This window comes from Trematomus bernacchii, unplaced genomic scaffold (assembly GCF_902827165.1).
Source record: "Trematomus bernacchii unplaced genomic scaffold, fTreBer1.1, whole genome shotgun sequence".
NCBI classification, from domain to species: Eukaryota; Metazoa; Chordata; class Actinopteri; order Perciformes; family Nototheniidae; genus Trematomus; species Trematomus bernacchii.
The window spans coordinates 200520-219680 of record NW_022987821.1 but is presented as its reverse complement, the minus strand read 5'-3'; the positions used below and the strand labels follow the sequence as shown (position 1 = coordinate 219680).

General features: G+C 42.1%; 1 protein-coding gene across 1 annotated transcript in view; it reads left to right on the top strand.

Moving 5' to 3' along the window:
• LOC117499247 (receptor tyrosine-protein kinase erbB-4-like) overlaps positions 1-19161 on the top strand; it is a 211332-nt gene that overhangs the window by 173546 nt on the left and 18625 nt on the right. The window contains exons 19-21 of the mRNA XM_034151628.1: positions 4968-5090; positions 5820-5918; positions 9449-9634. Coding sequence (XP_034007519.1) covers positions 4968-5090; positions 5820-5918; positions 9449-9634 — 408 coding nt within the window. The remainder of the gene's footprint in view (positions 1-4967; positions 5091-5819; positions 5919-9448; positions 9635-19161) is intronic.

Here is a 19161-nt window from a genome sequence, read left to right as displayed (position 1 = left end):
AGACCTACCGGGATATAAACCGGAGGAGCCAGGCATGGAGGGAGGTGGCAGAGACAGTGGTATGTTTTCGCCTGTTTTGGGGAGTTTATATCCAGTTTACTTCGGGCTTTTTGGCTTCGTATGTCGCGGGCGGGAGATTCATGTGATTGGTTGTTCGTGCCTTGCTCGCAAAAAATCCGATACGCCCACCTCCAAGATTTTTTTAACGCTGCTGTGTAGACGTACCGTAAGGCAAAGCAAGTTTATTAAAATAGCATTTTTTAACTAGGCATTTCAAGCGCTACACATACAATGTACAAAGGGCGAAGGAAACACAATAGGTTAAAAACCTGTACAATCAAGTAGAATACAACAGGTATGAAATACAATAGTAAAAGTTATAGTTACATGCAAAGAATGATCAAATAATAATTTATCTAAAAATACAGGTCAATTGGTATTAAAATGTTTTAAATACCATTTTAAAACGTTTTTAAAAAGCTAGGATTTTGTGGTTTTCTTTGTCTAATCTTGCATTATAAAATCTACTTTTTTTGTATATTATTTACCATTAACGCCATTCAGAATCAGGTAGCAGAAAATATGCTTTTATATTCCATTCAAAAGCGCATTTAAGAAAAAGTGAAACATCTTGCCTTAAGCTAGGAACCCTGTTCTCCATGTGTAATGTTGACTCTGAGGGCTGAAAGCAGCAGCAGTATTTCAGAATCAGTTCTTTTAAGGCGGTGGTGGTTTCCTCACATCTCTCTGGGATTTGAATTCTTCCTTTTTAACATACAGTATCAATATATGCATTCACACTGCGTGCATACTTTGTGCATACTCTGTTTACTTTCCATCTGAATGCCTCTCTCCGCTCTCGCCTACCCAGCATACTAACAAACCTGCGCTCCCGCACCCTGTATCACACTTTCCACAGGCTTCTTTTTGGCTGATGAAACAGCACGATAGGCTTTAGACGGCTGCAGAATGTGGATCCTCTATTCAAACGAATAATAGAGCCGAGGCTGCGAATGGAGATCAAGCTTGTCTGGGTGAGGGATTTGGGGACAGCCATGGCTCAGGGACTCCCCTTCTCGTTCCCTATCTGCCATTGTTTTTCCTTTTTTAAAACAGAGAGCTCACCTCTTGTGTCAGACAGGAAAAAGAAAGCCTTGAGTCATGCTGTCAAAACGTGATCCGAGCACACGGCCGACATTTACATATCAAGGACATGTTTCAAGGCAAACCATTTGTTTTAATATTCTTTTCTCGCGCCTCCCGTTTAGTTTTTCTTCTTTATTTTGATCTCCATTTACCTGTCTGTCTCCCTTGCGTGCAAACACTTTATTCTCCTATCTTTTAGACTCCTGTTTTTGTTGTTTCCCACACCTCACCTTGAAGGGAAAAAAAGCCAGACTCACACTGTGGGGCCTCTTAAAGGAAGCCCCTGGAAACAAATTGCTTTGCTCGCAGGGAGAGAGCGCTCAAACAGCAGAGTCCCCTCACTGTTGCAGCGTGACCCCGGGCCTTGAACTCTGACCCCGGTGCAATGAAGCAGCACTAATGCACTTGGAGTCGCCCTCCCTTTATCCTTCCCCCCAAGGTCCTCAGCGTTGTACAGACACAGGCCATGTGAGTGTTTCAGCACCGCGGGCTGTGGACAGCTCCCATGCTGCTTACATGCTCTCCTCTGTTCTCTTACAAGAAGTATTTCAGCATTCAGAGGAGCTGGACAGCTCCCGTTGTTCACGCCAGGGCAGGCTGGCTGAACAGAGGCACAGCCAGCTATTGTTCAAATATACTAAAACTCATGTTCAATCTAGTCAAAACATTTTCACGTTTTCATGTATTGAGGCCAGGGCACATTTTTAAAGTGCACATTTCACACCTTTTTAATCATTTGAAAAGAAATACAAATAGCTTTTTTGCAGCAGAATTAACAAACCAGACTTCTTTTAAAGTCCAAAATTGAAACATTAGATTCAATTTCTTTAATTTCAGCCCATATTTAGAAACCCTCCCTTTAAACCCTTTAGGACTTGCCTAAAATGTCGATGTGATGTCGCTACAGTATCGTTACAGTCATTGTCTGCTCCAATGAGGTTCGAAAAACTTTGAAAGACACAAAAAACACTGACCAATCAGAAAGGAGTAGACTTTCTTTGGTTCTCTTAAAGAGACAGTCACTAAAACAGAGGGTTTCAGATGGACAACAGCTGTTTTCCGACAGACAGAACACAACGATATATACATTTACTTTAACAACATTGATTGTATTTCAGTAACTTCATAATGTTGTGCATCGTAAATGATAACCAAATATGCAATAAATAAGTCTGATGGATCAAGTAATAGCACAATTAACGGTGTGCACAAGATGGGTTAATAAAGATTGTTTACAGATCTAAGTGATTAATTTATATTTAGTAACTAAGCAGTACAGTAAAAAGACTGCTCTTTAAATGCAGATGGAGGATAAGTGAGATCACTGCTGCTGGGATGGACTTGCTAATACCAAGAAGAATGAAAGTCCTTGCATACTGATAAGCACGCTCTCCTGCTATCATGCTAATGGTCCTAATGAGCTCACTATGTGTCATTGTGGTTTAGCACAAGAATATTGTACAAGGCCATCATGACACCCAATTTAAAGAGGAAAATGTGGTGATTATTGTTGTATGGAACAATGTTAGGGAGCAAATGGTCATGCCTTCAGCTAGTTCTTTTAGCCTAATAGTTAAATTGACATTGGAAACGACTCTCATGCATGTATCCCCTTGGTGCTGCATTGTGTCTTACGATCCTTTTAGTAATACCACATTTCATGACCCTCTTTAACCTTCATTAAGCTATTCTGACTACAGAGTTAATATTGAATTATGTCCCTAAACAATTAACTATTCTGTAGCTCACCTAGTTTCACCTAATTCCACCTACACACACAACAAATGTAGCATTTTATATGTTAACATAAAAGCGTACACCCGAGGGTTTTGCAGTGCAACTTTCTGTTTGAGGACATAGTTAACTTACTCAATACGGAATCATTCTGTGAATGTATTCCTGCTCGAGACTTGAACACACTGCTTATTTGTCCAATGAAGCATCCGAATCCTCCGCACCGAGCCACCGGCGAAGCTCATTTGGCAAAGGCGAGGTGCATTATTAGCTGGTAAATAAAGTGGCGTGATGAGTGTGCGTGCGTGAGAACGAGCTCAAGAGAGCTTTTCAGGCCATGGGTGTGCGGCGTCTTATTTAATAGACCCCTCCACTCCTCATCAGAGCAGTCCAGCTTTGTCCTAATGAAACAATAACAGCTACAGCCTTTCACCATCTGCTCATACTCCTGCTCCTTCACCTCCTCCCTGTGCCTCGTCTGCGCTCTCTCTCTCTCTGAATCTCTTCATTTCTCTCTACCTAGAGCACCGATTTTTTCTTGTTATTCAGGCATTGTATGCAACAACAAACTGATGCTCTTTGGCTAAATATCAGGCTGATGGATGTGATCAAAGCTTATCCGTCTTGTCGTTGCAAATACATCTGCTTATATGTAATTTATTATTTCATGCAATACGTTCTTTTGAAGGACTAACAGTCCTAAAGACTAAAGTCTCTTGCGCGTGAATTGCTAGCGTAATTGGTTGTGTAATCGTGTGACTTTGTACTGATAGTCACACAAAAAGCTACGATATGTCAACAATGCAAAGAGATCTAGGTCATGTCCATTTATTTTACCATCAGCCGATAATGAAAAATGGTCGGATTCATGTCAAAATATCTCAAGTCAAATCGAACAGTAATGCTGTTGACTAAATGATTAGGATGTAGGTTATTATACACTATTATACAATCCCTGTGTCATGCTCCCTGCCACCTCACTCCCCTCCCTCAATATGTATCCCTCATCCACTTCCCTGTCAGCTCACTCACTTCCTGCGGTGACATGTCAGCAGGCTAACACCGCGCCCCCGGGCCATAACAGCGGCCATTAAACGACGTGTCATTGCCGAGCTGCGGGCAATGTCATCCATTCTGTTGCCCCGCCTGGCGCTGCGATGGCCGCTCCTATTGTGCTGATGGTTTTATATCACATTAAGTAAGTGCTTGTATGGCTGACCGACTGATATATGGTCTCATTATATTGTTTGATGGCCGTGGTTGAGCTGGGTGATTATGCCGCTGATAAACCGCGGCGAATGAGGCGCCCGATAGGCTCATTAAGACTCGTATCGATCGGAGGCATTGACTTCCTGTGGAGCTAATATATGCTCTATGTGTGTGGTGTCAATATTTGCGCTTATGTGGAATATACATGTGTTCTGAGATACATGTATGCTACTTCCTTTTGGCTCAGTTTTCTCCCGCTCGGTTACAGGTGCCAGGTCCTTTATATTTACTAGCCGGGGCTTTGTTGAGCGGCTACTGGTGAGGCGGGCGGGTGGCCGGCCAGCTGCTGGGATGCTGTTCAGTGTCAGCTGTTACTGGCAGCCAGGCAGTGCGGAGGAGGCTTGTCATAACCTCGAAATTGGAATTGTTTTGTATGTGCACAGCTGGTGAGCCGCTACTCTTTGTCGGCTGTGATAGCAGCTGACACCACCCTGTGATTTGCTCATGCCGCGGCCCACATAGGTAACTGCCAGTTTCGACAGAACTCCACACACCTGAATTATTTGTATTCATAAATCCCTCCGTGCACCAGCCAAATGCACGACTATCAGGACAAGGCAGGCTGGCTGCTTTTTTAAAAGCCTCCTTCCCTTTCCAATACTTGTTTTTTGTTGATTAGAATAAAAGGATGCTCCACTCTTAAGACATGTTTATGCATGCAGAGTGCCAAGAGCAAGAGGTTACAAGTGTTTTGACTTAAATCAAAAGAAGTGCTTCAGGTTTTACATAAAAAAGCCAAGAGGAATGCTTTATTTTTCTAGCCATAAAAAGAGTTGACGAGGATAAATGGACTTAATTTGTGTTGTGCGTTTTGTCAGCTGGTGGAGCCCCTGACCCCCAGCGGAACGGCCCCCAACCAGGCTCAGCTGCGGATCCTGAAGGAGACGGAGCTGAAGAGGGTCAAGATTCTAGGATCTGGAGCTTTTGGAACAGTGTACAAGGTCAGTGTGTGGAATTGTCGCCTCCTCATTACACATCCCACATCGGCAAGGAAGACAATCAAATAAAAAGCTTTTCCGCTTGCAATTATAATTGACAACCTAAACAACAAGCATCAACATTTCCCTTTGTGTCAGTGTTTCCTGACGGACATGAGTCCAGGGTGGCTCAAGGACCTGGAACAGAAACTGGAGTTTGCTTGCCAACTTCACTGCCCTTGGAAAAATTATTCATAACACCCTGCAACTCATTAAATACATATTCTTTGCTTTTTTTTTTACCACCAAGGCCTTTGGTAAAGTTAGATGTTATGATCATAGCTTATCTACATACAAAAGTGTTACAGCCATATAGGAATCAGAGCTATTTGTTGTGAGTAAAAATGTACTTGTGAGTGCAATATCTCAGAAAAAATTAGATATTGTTTCTTCAAATTTGGCAAAAGCAACCACTTTGAAGCAAGGAGGAATTGACTAAAATGTGATGGTTAAAGGTCACTGTGACCTCATGTTAGTCCCATTTTCGTAAAAGCGATCTCTCTAGCCCATGAGGACATTTCTTGAAATTCTGCACGCACGTCAATGTTTTCACAGTTGCTAGTTTTATTTGTATTTGAGGAACGTAAGCGGGACAGAAGACACTGTTAAACACAGGAAGTCCCCATCAACATCATCATGGCTGTGGACATGTTTATTGAAACTGCATTTATGGTGATTACTTGTACATTTCAGGGCATTTGGGTGCCAGAAGGTGAGACAGTGAAGATCCCTGTTGCCATTAAAATCCTCAACGAGACCACCGGCCCGAAAGCCAACGTGGAGTTCATGGACGTGAGTATTTATGCCGCCGCAATTTGTGTCCATTTTCGCCCCGTGTGTTCGTGTTTGTGTGCCCGAGCCGTAAAGCCTCAGCCTTGTTGAAAGAAATTGCCGAGCCTGTCACTTTGTGGGATTGTGCATTCAGCAGTAAATTCTTACGAGAGTACCATCTCAGTCAGAGCCGGTGATAAAGTGAACTTCACAGCGCTATACAGCCAGGCATGTATCGAACGAGAGTCTATTAAAAAACAGCACTTGTTTATGAGAAATGGCTTTATTGCAATCCAGGAGTGATAGAGGGGAGTAGGAGAGGAGTAAGCTGGGGACTTTCCAATTCTTCCTCCCTTATCTTCGTCACCTTTCTTCCAATCTTCCTCTGTCTTCCACCTATCTTTCTTTTCACACACCTCTACTGTAATTTGCTTATAACGAGGTTTCGCAATCTTCAATATCGTCTTGGAAGTTTGCTCCAAACTGTTAAAATCTTAATATAATAATGCATCAAAAGTCTGGAAATAGCTGCTGAATAAATGTTAGTGCAATGTATGGCTCACCAACCTTAATGTTAACACAGAGAGAGATAAATAAAACACAGACATTGGTTGAGATGAATTATTATTCAGTTGCGCAACAACAATAATAATCTGGAGTACAACATCACCTGCCAATCGCAGAAATGTCCCCCAACAGTAGCAACAATCATACAGCATATATAGCCACTGCAATGAACACACACACATTTGATCATGCAGCCTACCACACAAAACGTCACATGTTTTTCCCTCTGAATGCCACACTTGTATATGTTTAAAAGTCATCATCTCATGACATCCTTAGGAGTAACAAAGGTTAACTGTTTTTATAACCTGAGGCCTTCTCTGAACTTCCTCTAACCTCGGCGTCAGCTCACTTACTGTAAAATGAATACATCTATTGATAATTCAGAACGACCATTGTCTCTCTAACTCTGTGTGACCCAACTCACATCATATAGCTTACCATGTGACCTTAATGAATATGCTGGAAATACGCTGTAATAAGGATTGCCATAACATAACTTTATTATTTAAATGTATAATCCCTGAACGTCAACAAGTGTCCCGGTCCCAGCGGTTGCACCCGACGGCCACCATCATTGAGCAAAAGGAACTAGGAGGGATATGCTTTTGCTGTTTTAGAAGCCCGCAGAGACAATTGTCAGATATTCAGTTCAAATATTAGATTTCAATGCTTTTTGGTTGCCAGGGAATACACACTTGTTGATAAAGAAGTTGTATTCCTGTCTCCGACCTCATTCCCTGTACATACAGCAGGATCTGTCTTGGCTAAATAACGCAACTAATCTGCTCTATTCAGCTAAATGATGAAGCACACAAGCTCTGATAAGCATTGGGCAAAGATAAGCTAAAACGTTATCATGAAGTCTTCAATTGTAATCTTGTTTTTTTGCGAGAAACTCAAGTTAAAACCTAGAAAAGTGTGATAAAATGTTCTCATTCTATTCTGTTCCTGCGTTTTCCTTGCTCATCTCCCTCTCCTCCTTCCCCTGTTCCTCCCAGCGGGGGTCTCCGTCCACCCAGAGCCAATATGCTCTGTCTGCCGACTTGTTAAACAGCAATCTAAAGGCAGGCTCACGCTTCACAACTGGGAAACCGGCCACTGGAGTGCCGGCTCCAAACACACTCGGAAAACCCACACACATAAACACGCATAAGCAAATAGCGCGCACTTTACAACAAAAGGCCCCCCCGGGTGGCGGCGGCCTCGCATGTAGGTGATTTTTTTTCTTGTGTTGGCATATATGTGATGCGAGAGTGCGGGGTTGATTCATTTGTGTGAAATGCAAAAGCCACACTAATTTAGCAACACACACCTTTTCTGCGGTGTGTGTGTGTGTGTGTGTGTGTGTGTGTGTGTGTGTGTGTGTGTGTGTGTGTGTGTGTGTGTGTGTGTGTGTGTGTGTGTGTGTGTGTGTGTGTGTGTGTGTGTGTGTGTGTGTGTGTGTGTGTGTGTGTGTGTGTGTGTGTGTGTGTGTGTGTGTGTGTGTGTGTGTGTGTGTGTGTGTGTGTGTGTGTGTGTGTGTGTGTGTGTGTGTGTGTGTGTGTGTGTGTGTGTGTGTGTGTGTGTGCTAGATGGGAAAGGAGGGTCAGCCGGCAGTAATGGAGGTCAGCGCTCAGGGAGATGAGAGAGAAACACACACACACACCGGTGCACACACACACACACACGAGGAAGAGTTTAGCTGGACGTAGTTTACGAGTCGCGAGTCTTTTGGGATCACCGGCGCAGAATAAAAGTATTTCTGTTACTCACACTCTCCCTCCCTTTTTTCTCTTGATCCCGAGGTGTTGGCTGGAGTTGTGTAATGTCAGGCCAGTTTCAGAGGAGCAGTGAGGGGGGGGGCAGGTGGTTTTATGAAGTGGAGATGTAGTGGCACTACCTTGGGCCGCGAGGCTCTGTTTAAATCAGAGCACTGATGGTGCCAAAAGCCTCTCTATGGCCTATTGCCTCCCCCCCCTCCCTTGTTTAGAATTAATCCACACGGCCACCACTCTCCCTCTGAGCTCATTCTTTAGCACCTAAATTTAAAAAGGCACCTCGTTTATCTATCAGCCAGCCCCGGGGCCAAGCCTGGATATACACCTCCTCGACCGTATGCAGGGAGTGCGTCCTTGAGTGTGTGAGTGTTTTAGAGAGCTGCCAAGAGAGTGTGTCCGCATATGAGAGCGCGTGACTGAGAGGCTGGAAGTGAGTGTTCTTTAAACTCCGAGTGCAGCTCCTGCTCATGCACGCACACGCCGGACACGAGTACCAGCCCTCGCTATCATGACACTTCATCACCGCCGCACATCCTTCTGCTCGCAGCGCGGCAATAACAATTACCCGACGTGGAGTCCCAACTGCTCCCACCTCTACGTCCATCTGCTGCGCCAAGACACGCATCCACACGCAGAAATATTGGAAATCAAACACACTGTATTGGACAGGCAGTGTGTAAATGCTCGACTCACGTTGCGGTGTTTCAATGCTGCAACATTTCATAACCTCTGTGTTTTATACACCATCAAAAATGGATGAAAAAAGGCAGCTTTGAAGAGGGTTTCTGCAGGATTTTCTCGCACAGTGGGAATACTCTGTGGACAGATGCTGTGCATGCAGATACAGTCATCATCCCACAAGTCCTAATTTATGCATCTTACTCCACCTACAGTAGGAATTCTTTGGAATACAGGGCAGAATTATACCATGGATTATAGATGCAAGGACAGACACAATTCTACTACTCCTCCATGAGTAGAATATCCACAGCAGGTGTTCCTAGTCTTGATGTCGAGATTCTGAAGGGTCCAACTCAAATGATTGTCACTTTACTATTCTAAATGTGATGCCAAGACACTAATTGATTGTGGAAATAAAATACGCTCCTATTTTCCACAATACATAGATCCGGTTTCGAGTAAATACGGGAAAGACTTGTTTTGTATTCACAGCCACAGCCTTCTTAGTCCCTCTTTGTCCGTCTTCCCCCCCCTCTCACCCAGGAGGCCCTGATCATGGCCAGCATGGAGCACCCCCACCTGGTGCGTCTGCTCGGCGTGTGCCTGAGCCCCACCATCCAGCTGGTCACGCAGCTCATGCCCCACGGCTGCCTCCTCGACTACGTGCACGAGCACAAGGACAACATCGGATCGCAGCTGCTGCTCAACTGGTGTGTCCAAATCGCTAAGGTAAGCGGCTCGGTCACGAGTGGACGGCATCTGGCGCTTGGCAGGTGTGACGCTTGTACTAGATATTATGGGTTTGTGTTAATGTCATCATGACTTTTTTTCCAAAGCCAGCATGTGGCGGATGGTGACATGAGGAGGCTCGCCAAACTCAGTGTCACCCCGAACAAGGTCCAAATTTGCAAAAACATGATATTAATGACGTTCCAAATTCCTATTTAAACAGCTTTCTAAACAGCTTGAACAATGTCCATGATCCCAGTGACTTTTCAGTTACGTGCTCCAGGCTTTGTAGCATTGTAAGATATATGCCAAATGTGCGCCGGTTTACTGTTGTTGACTTGTTTTTAATCTCTTTCCAGTTCGCCCCTTATTATCATCATTATTTGACACGCTGATCATTTCCACAACCCTTCACAATGACTTGATAGGCCGCTGACAATCGTAAAGCAGCAGACAAGCCTTGAACTCCATTTTATAAGCACATCAACACGCATTATTCCTTCAGGGAATGAGTGACAGGGCAAGAAATTGACAAATTAAAAGCCCATTCTCCGAGACAGCAGTAAGGCTTGAAATACTGTGTGTACCTTTGCTTAGCTACGGAGCATTTGTTTGCAAATGAAGTCGATGCAGCTTGGTAGTGTGACTATTGGGTGAGATTTGAAGTTATAACTCTGGGATGGCAGTAGGGTGCTAGGCTGCTATTACATGCTGGGCAGGCAGACATCTGCTGTGATACAGAAGCCTCCCCCAACATCAGCTCTGACAAGACAAACAACTGTTTATATTCTGCCAGTGGATTTTGTGCTCTCCAAATGTGCCAGTTGTATAATGAAGATGTGTGGTTCTATCCACTTAAGTTTCCTGTGCCTCCATGAAGTGCTTGTATAATACAAATATTCCACTGGTCAAGCCAAATGCTCTTTGTCTACTGACAGAGCATCTGTGTTGCTTAACCGCAGGCCAAAATTCAACACAAAATGAGCAATTGCAATTAAAGATTAATGGTAAAAAATCCTATTAACAATTCAGGGATAGTGCCAGTGTTGGAGTAGCTGAAATTACAGAGAAGATGCAGAGTGACGTGTGTCTTTTATACGTACACATAGCTAACTGAAATGAAAGAGTGTGATCATAGTACCTGAAGTGACAAATCAAATGGAAATCAGCCATTGTTTTCCCCCGCAAAAATATACATGTATAATTGTCAAAGAAAGGGAAGTTGACGTGTGTTGGGAAATGTTTATTTGGATATTATTATATATACATTGGGCCTTTTTTCATCAAACAAACCGTTTTTTATATTACTTTATTTCTAAGGAGGCATATATCTTAGGGTGATGCCATAAAAGAAACTGTAAAATCATAAATGACATGTTCATAAGTGAACCGCTTTGCCATTGTTCATATCATTTCCTCTTTCCAAAGGACTCCCCTGTCTGTCAGGCCTTTGGAGTTGATTCATATTGGTCATCGTTAAAGGCAATATTCTCTTCAGTCCACACGCTTGTTTCATCTATCTGAGTTTGGGATGAGAGCTCTGGTCTCACCGGGTTGTGGGTTAGTGTGGGAGGTCTTAACCCTTAATTCCCCCATGATGGATGATTCCCAAGAGCCGGAGCAGCAGGTTACTTAAGCAGGTACTTATTGCCGTAATTGGATTCGATTTCACCTGTAGCGGCGAGGGGGGAAGTGTCTTCTAGATGGGAGGAAGAGCCAGAGAGGAGATCATTCACAACTCTCTTCAAAACACACACTACATGCAATTGTGTATTATTTCACAATAACTGTCATTTCTTGTTGTGTGTTGATGTAGAGTGTGCATGATGGTGCTTGACTGGTTTATTGGAAATCATAGTCCGATAATTGTTTTTTATCGAGTGGAATTGTGAATCAATTTGGTCCAATCAATATGGTTTCTTGGGTTCCTACTTTCCTCTGAATTACCTATCCTTTCCATTATTGCTTGCATTTCTGTCAATAATGGCTTGTGGATGGAGACACATCAAATGGTCTCTAGCTATTTTGATATCCGAAGAGAATTTTAAATTGATAGAAATCTATGAAATCATGACCCTACTTCTCACTTGAGTTATTACCTCAGTGAACATGTTCCTAACAAGTTAATGGTTTCAAGTCTTCCTCAATACAGCACGATGTTTATTTATTAACCTGTTAAGAAAAAACCTTTTTTTTTTTTTTTTTTTTTTTATTTTTTTTTTTTGAATGGAATGAATACCTATGGTGATAATTCAATGTAATACATCATTTTTATAGTCTGGTACCTGAAAAAGGTCAAATGGCACTGATGGAACCAGATGTACCCAAATGTGCCGAAAGCTTATTCCGCCTGGAACTTTTTTTTGCTAAACCTCTCTAAAAAGGTCAAATTGAACTTGTTTTGCCTCAATCTTGATACAGGGTACTTATTATATGTTATAGTTTGGATTCCTAAAGCTTTTAGTCTACCATCCCATCATTCAAGGGTGGTTTTCACTATAAGTAATGTTTTTTCTTTAGGCGGAGGTAAGAATTTACATTTTTTTACTATATTCCATCTGAATTTACTCTGACTGAGAAAAATCTATATTGATTCTGACACTTCTACATCCAACTCAAAGATGTAACCTTGCTTTGATAAAATAAATTATTCATATAACCCTTTTAGAAGTGAAGTTGTAGTCATTTGTTTTGGGCATGTCATTTTCGAGCCTGAAACCTGATAAACAGGCTCGGGGCTTAACAGGTTAATCATTGTGCCATTTAGAGTAAAAAAGATCAAGTAGTGTATGCTTTAGAGTGGGTTACCTTGTGATTGGCAGGTTGCTTCCACTTCTGTTGTGGCAGTCTACGGTTTTAAGCGTTTTTATTGTAAACGGCAGAAAAAAGTTAAACATTTTTCATCATTATTATATTTTACAATTATAAAATGGTTAACATTGGCTATTGCAATAATTCTAGAGTCAGGGGAAGAGAGTAGACTAGACATTTAATGTATTCACAAAATCCCATAGCAATCCATCCAATAGATGTTGAGATGTGTTCATCTGGAGTCACCCAAGTGCTCTCATTCTCCCTTAAGACATGATGCTAGCATGGCTAAAAACGAAGCTAAACCACATCAAACTGCTCATGGATCAAATCGAGTCAATCACATTCCCCTCTTGCTGATACAGGTGTGTGTTCCCAGTTGCAGCAGGGAGTCTATTTAACAGCATGTCATGGAGTTGATGTTAATGCCAGGTAGCGTGTTTGCTCTTGGATCCACCCCACAGGTCCTCAATCACAAAGCCCCCGAGATATTTTTCAAGGCAGAAAAAGACAGACATTCTCTGCGTCGTGTCCATGAGCATGAATGTTTCTTTCCATTCATTTGTGCTTCTTTGTGTGTATTTGAGCCCATGCCGAAGTGTGTTTGAGCATGTGAGGAGAATAAATAACTCCGAGACCTCTTCCCTGAGTGATCTTTGCACTCTCAAGGTAATGATGGGGAACCTGTCCTCCAGGAGAAACAGCATCCTTCGGAAAGGCACACCATTTTCTAGGAAAGGGTAGAACAATTTCCCCTTGGACTTCAGTTAGCTTTGAAAAGGGTATTGTTAAGATAGAGGGCAGAATACAGGAAGGGAGGAAGAGGAGTAAATAACATAGAGAGGGATATAGAGGGGCCATAGGATACAGTTGATACATTCATCAAAAGCACCTTATTGTATTCCTTATATTAAGAGTGCCAGGAGTATAATTATTGGGTTATTAACTTAATGGAAATGTTGGTAAAGTCTCAAGTGCAATATCATCATATCATATCCGCTGTTCAATATGAAGCTCTAGCCAGAAAAACAGTTAGCTTAGCATGACAATGGCAACATGGAGGAGAAGCATTTATTATAGCATGGTTTTCAGCTTGGGATGCTTTTGTTATCACAGTTATGTTCTCAGTACCCCTGAATATCTCTTAACGGTGAGGGGGGAAATCAAACAAGTAGAAGAAAGACTCAGCAATTCCATACACTGAAACTGTCTCTTTGTCATGATCTTTGCTCTCCATTATATTGTGAATGTCAACATCATTACTTTGCTGCTAATAATTGCACTCTTCAGTAGCGAGACATGGTAAACCTTCTAATCTTGACCACACAGTATATCCCAAAGTAAATTAAAGAATGTCAACACAATTCATTCAGGATATGTAATTGAATAATAATGATAATTGATAAAATTGATAATGTTTGACACAAAAAGGGATATACCTACTTCTGAAATGTCTCCTATAGCTAAGGACTATTGCACAATGGAACCAGTGAATACCTCAAGACAGCGCCTAAATAGATTCAATTTACTGTTTCACCATAATGTGGTGGCAATTTGCCATTTCCCCCCCAACCATCGCCACAACAACAGCACGAACAGCGCCCGTATGTGGGTTCTGACCCGGGCAGGTGACCGCTGCGCCGCAAATTGATTGGCCGAGGCCTGTAGCCAGGCAGTGACTCTTCATCACTGAGTGTTTTGGGCATTGAGATAATGGCCCCCATTAATCTCCAGCCACACTCAGGGCTGCCCCGCTCCCACCGCCACACACACAATGACTGACGCTCGCACAACGGCGCACACATGCTCTAACACACATTGCACAGGACACACACAGAGGTCTCTTTAGATCTGTGTGAATGGCTTCTAATTTATTAGTCTCGATCATTCTTTTCCTTTTTTTCTACGTCCCTTTTTACTTCTTCCTGTTTGTGTCCTATCCTTTTATATCCCTTCCTCTCTTTTCATGTCCTTTTTTAGTTTCCTTTCCTTGCCTCATCTGTTATGTCTTCAAATCATTTTCTCTCCTTCTTACTATTCGTCTACTTTCTACCCATTCTGCTTTATCCCTCTCTTGTCTTTCCTCTACTCGATTTTAAACATGTATTTTTTTTAAATCCGTCTATTCTCTGTTTCCATGGTGGCCATGTGCTTGGGCTCACAAAGGGCAAAGTTCGCCCTAGATCTCCTTCCACATACCCTGAAGTGACCCTGTATGTGTTTGTGTGCAAATGTTTGTTCGGTTGTAGAACACTAACTATTTTTTTAATGACCCCGTTCTCGTATTTATGTCTCTGTCTGCATCTCCCTCTTGTCTCCATCTTCTCTTCATCACTCACTAACTGATTCTCTCGTTTTCCCCTTCTCTTTCTCACACTCGTCCTCTCACACACACATATACAGCATCTTTTTTTCATTAGGTTTTGGATTATTAATGGTATAATTAGGTTTGGGATGTATTTTAATGAACAAATCAATCACTGAATTAAATATGGGATCGGAACTGAGTGTATGCGAGGCTACGGGAGTCTTTTAATTTGGCTCCCATCTCCTCCAGTCTAACTTTCTCTCTCCCTCCGTCCTCCTCTCACAGTCTCTCCTCAGGCTCAGTATAATGGAAGTAGAATAGATTCTGCAAGTCGCTGTCCTGCCGGTGAAATGATTGTCTTTGGCAGTGAAGCCCCGGCTGGACATGGGTCTTGATTGGTTTGTGGGGGGATGGCGCCTTGATGGAGGCTTGAATCTCGGCCACATACTAACATTTTGTTGGTGAGCAGTGAAGGGGTCGGTATAAACACACCCACTGGCAGACTCATGGACTGACGTTAGAATCCCTCAAGTAGCACTCTTCAGTCTTGGCACGGTTTTACAAATTCTCCTCAGATCATTTCTCCAGTCTGAGCTCAATCCTGTACGATTTTGAAACATGTTTGGAAGCATGTGTGCATGTGATGTCACCTATTAGTTTGTGGACTACAGTTACATCTTGGCCAGCGCCATATTGGTTTTTGGTGGTTGCAATTCTGTTTTGTTTTTTTAAATCATAGGTCGCTGAACTACAACGAAAACAAAAAACTTTGATAAAGTAAGAACACACTTTGAAAGAAAACACAAAAACCCACAAACTGCAACTTCAAACCCACTCCTCTATCATAAATGTGCAATATGGTCTACTTTAATTAAAACTCCACCTTTTCCAACATGCTGTATTTTACAAACAGTGGAGCATTAACCAATTAGAAAATCGCTTCCTAAGGGTAATAAATAAAGTTAAGATGCAAGGCGCTGACACATTTGCTTACATTTTGAGAGAAGGTTGCCTCTTGGTGTACAAACACCATGGCAACATCATTAAAATGGACAGTACATGCTTCGGGCTATGTGCATGGAAAAGCACATAGTCAAAAAAACACTTCATAAACACACACACTTCTTTTTTCGATTACTTAGTCAGGGAAAGTCAAATCTGTGCACTTTTTAAATGTGTCTCCCAATCTTTGGCCCCATGTGTGTCTTCAGCCATGTGTTTATGTGTGTGTGGGGACACACCAACGTGTACGCTCCCACATCAGAGTGTGTGCTCAGATTTGCATCCCGAAGTGGCTCCCCGGAGATGCCACCCGATGACTGGAGATCCAATCTGGTCAAGCTTAGCGTGGAGCCCTCTGTGTCATTGGCTTCCCTGCATACGCTGCTCTGTGCTGAGCAAACACATCTCGCCTGTTCTCATTAGCCAAGCCTTAACACTTCTCTCCCCTCCTGCACTACCTCTCTCCCTCCCTCCCTGCCTCCCTCAGCACATATCCTTCATATTTTCCTCCCTCATTGAAGGATGGATTTCAGTCTTTGCCTTGAATCAAATCACCTTCTTCTCCTTGTGCTATCATGTTATCCCATCTCAATAAGAGTGACGTCTCAATGGACTGCATGCAGGCTTGGACATGTGTATTTAGACATTTACACCCATGTTGAAATATGTTCTGATATTGTACCCTTGTGGTATGTATGTATTGTTTGCTAGGGCGATACATTACATTACATTACATGTCACTTGTTAGACGCTTTTATCCAAAGCGACATACATACTCAATACTGTGGGCAATCCCCACAGGAGCAATTTGGGGTGAAGTGTCTCAGGGACACAACGACATGCTGACTGCAGTGGGGTTTGAACCCGTGACCCCCTGATCCCAACACCAACGCACAATCCACTGCACCACAGGCCTCGCCATTAGCTTTATGTAACAGCAACCGGCTCAAATATATCTGTGTGTATATATGTCTCATGCTAGGAGAGATATAGAATCTGCCACAAAAGAGAAAAACAGGAAGGCTTACTGGTCTAATGGCAATAGCCTATTTGAGCAGGCTTTCCTATGTGTGCTTCCTAAGAGTGCTCCATGCTCCTTTTGGTATCCCAAGGAGTGTGTACACATCTTTGTTTTGCATATATAGCCCTCACATCTTTATACCTCATTGAAAACCACTTAGCCAACTGCCTGTTAGCTCCCTCCTGTGGGAAACCCCAAGAGATACTCATAAAGCATATCTACTTGGATCTTGCTTGTAAGAAGACTATTAAACATGTTATATATATACATATACAACTATATTAAGACAGCATACTAGAGTTCAGAGATCAGTGCTTGTCTCCATCATGTCGATTTGAATAGAAGGTGTTTAAACAGGAACAATTGTCTATAGAGCGATGAAAACAATTATGATTATGGACTGAACAGTAAAATGACTCCTGCCAACAGCATCAGTTTATATTCCAGTTAATGGATGAGAAGCAAACAGATCTGCCTGTTTATTATTAACATGTTGAATGTGTGTTTTCTGAGGCGTGCCATTGTATGTTAGAACTATCGTTTTAATCTATGTACTTTTGGCCAAATGATATCCTCAGGTTTAACGCCATTTTGGATGGCTTGCATTTGCTTACATTAATTCAAGCGTGTAGTGTACTGTATCTTATTTTAAGTCCATTGTTGTGGTGAAATACTACTATAGATACCAAAAGAGTATTGAATTGTTAATAATTCCAACTCAAAGTCTTCTTACTATCTGCTTCCAGAGCTTTAAGCTGTCTTCTTCAGTAGATGAAGTTTACATTTCAGATGGAACTGTTGATGGAATGAAAGTTGTCCATGTTGGTTTGAAATTAAACCACCAAAGTTGCCGCTAGGCATTTGAGTTAGTATATTGAGTTGTTTTTTTCTCATCTGAAGGAATACTTTGGCTGTAAAAAAAGACCTTGTGTACTCTCTGGCTGAGCTGCCTTGTTTGTTGTCTTTTTCTAAGGTTTTTCCTAGTCTTTTTCCTTTATTTTAAACAGTCAACATCTCTCAAATCCATGCACATAGAGACAAGATACAATGGAAGTCAGGGCCAAACAAAAAAGACAGACATGAATTAATCATGTCTCGATCGTGTTCACCATTGTCGGTTAAGAACATTGTAATCAATAATCACACTCAATGACCCTTTTACATTTTCTACTGTTACAAATGATCAAGTTACGGTGAATTGAATACAGTCAGCAGCCTCCATGCCGTGTCCATGTTCAGCAATTCATTTCCCAGGGGCTTCATTAATATTAAAGTCCCACAATTCTTTGCATCTCAGAGCTTGTCAGGGAAACACATCACGCCGTGGTTACCAAACAGTGTGAAACAAAACCAACTAATGTGCATCCTGAGCAGATTTCCCCATCCTCCAATGCACACACATGGACCCCTCCCCGAACATGTCCTTGCTGATGCACCAAAATGAGGGTGGAGGTAGACTGTGGAGGGGATAAGCCCCCCGGGTCTTTCTAATTATCTGTAAGGATCAGCAGTGCTCAAGGATGCATAAGGGGAGGGATTGTCTGCCAGATCCACGGGGTAGGGAGGCCTGATTGCATCGGTCACCTCTCTCCATACACACCTATTACTCATGACGCCTGAGCTGAGTCTCATTAGACACAGGCATATGCACGCTCCCAGATGAGAGTGGGAGACGGACATTTGCGTGGATTCTCCTGCAACTCTGCATACGTTTCTGAAATCTGTTCATACAATGTATTGTTAAAACTTCAATAACAATGCCTACCTAATAATCATGGACTATCATCATTTATTCAAGTATTTAATTGTACGTTTTCATATTATTACATTTCTTTTTATTAATCAAGTTTTTATTTACTGCTGTGTTACCACTTTTACTGTAATAACAGATTTTTATTATATTCTTTTTTATTTTATTATCTTGGTTTATAGTCTTAATCTGTCAAATTGATGATTTTTTAAAATATTTTCTATTATTTTGTACTTGTTGTCTCAGGCATCTGTATACCACTTTTAACTGCACTTGCATTAAAGGTGCTATACGAATTACATATGTCATTTTAATAAAACTAACTCAGCTGGATTTACTAAAGTAGTGATTTTCCGGAAGTAAACGGCAGTATAATAAGAAAACATGTGCGTGTTTGCGCATATGCAATCATGTTTAAATGCATATGATTTGTATAAGCACTCAAACATCCAAACAACTGTGTTTACTCACCAGTGCATGTCCACATTTTCACTTTAGAAGTAGCCGGTGGGAAGGTTGAATCAACGCCAACGGCTTCTTGCTGCGATAATTATCTGCTGTGATTAAAAACACAACTTCTCATCAAGTATATCGGACAATGTATAGACGTCGGTGCTCGGTGGAATGAAATAAGG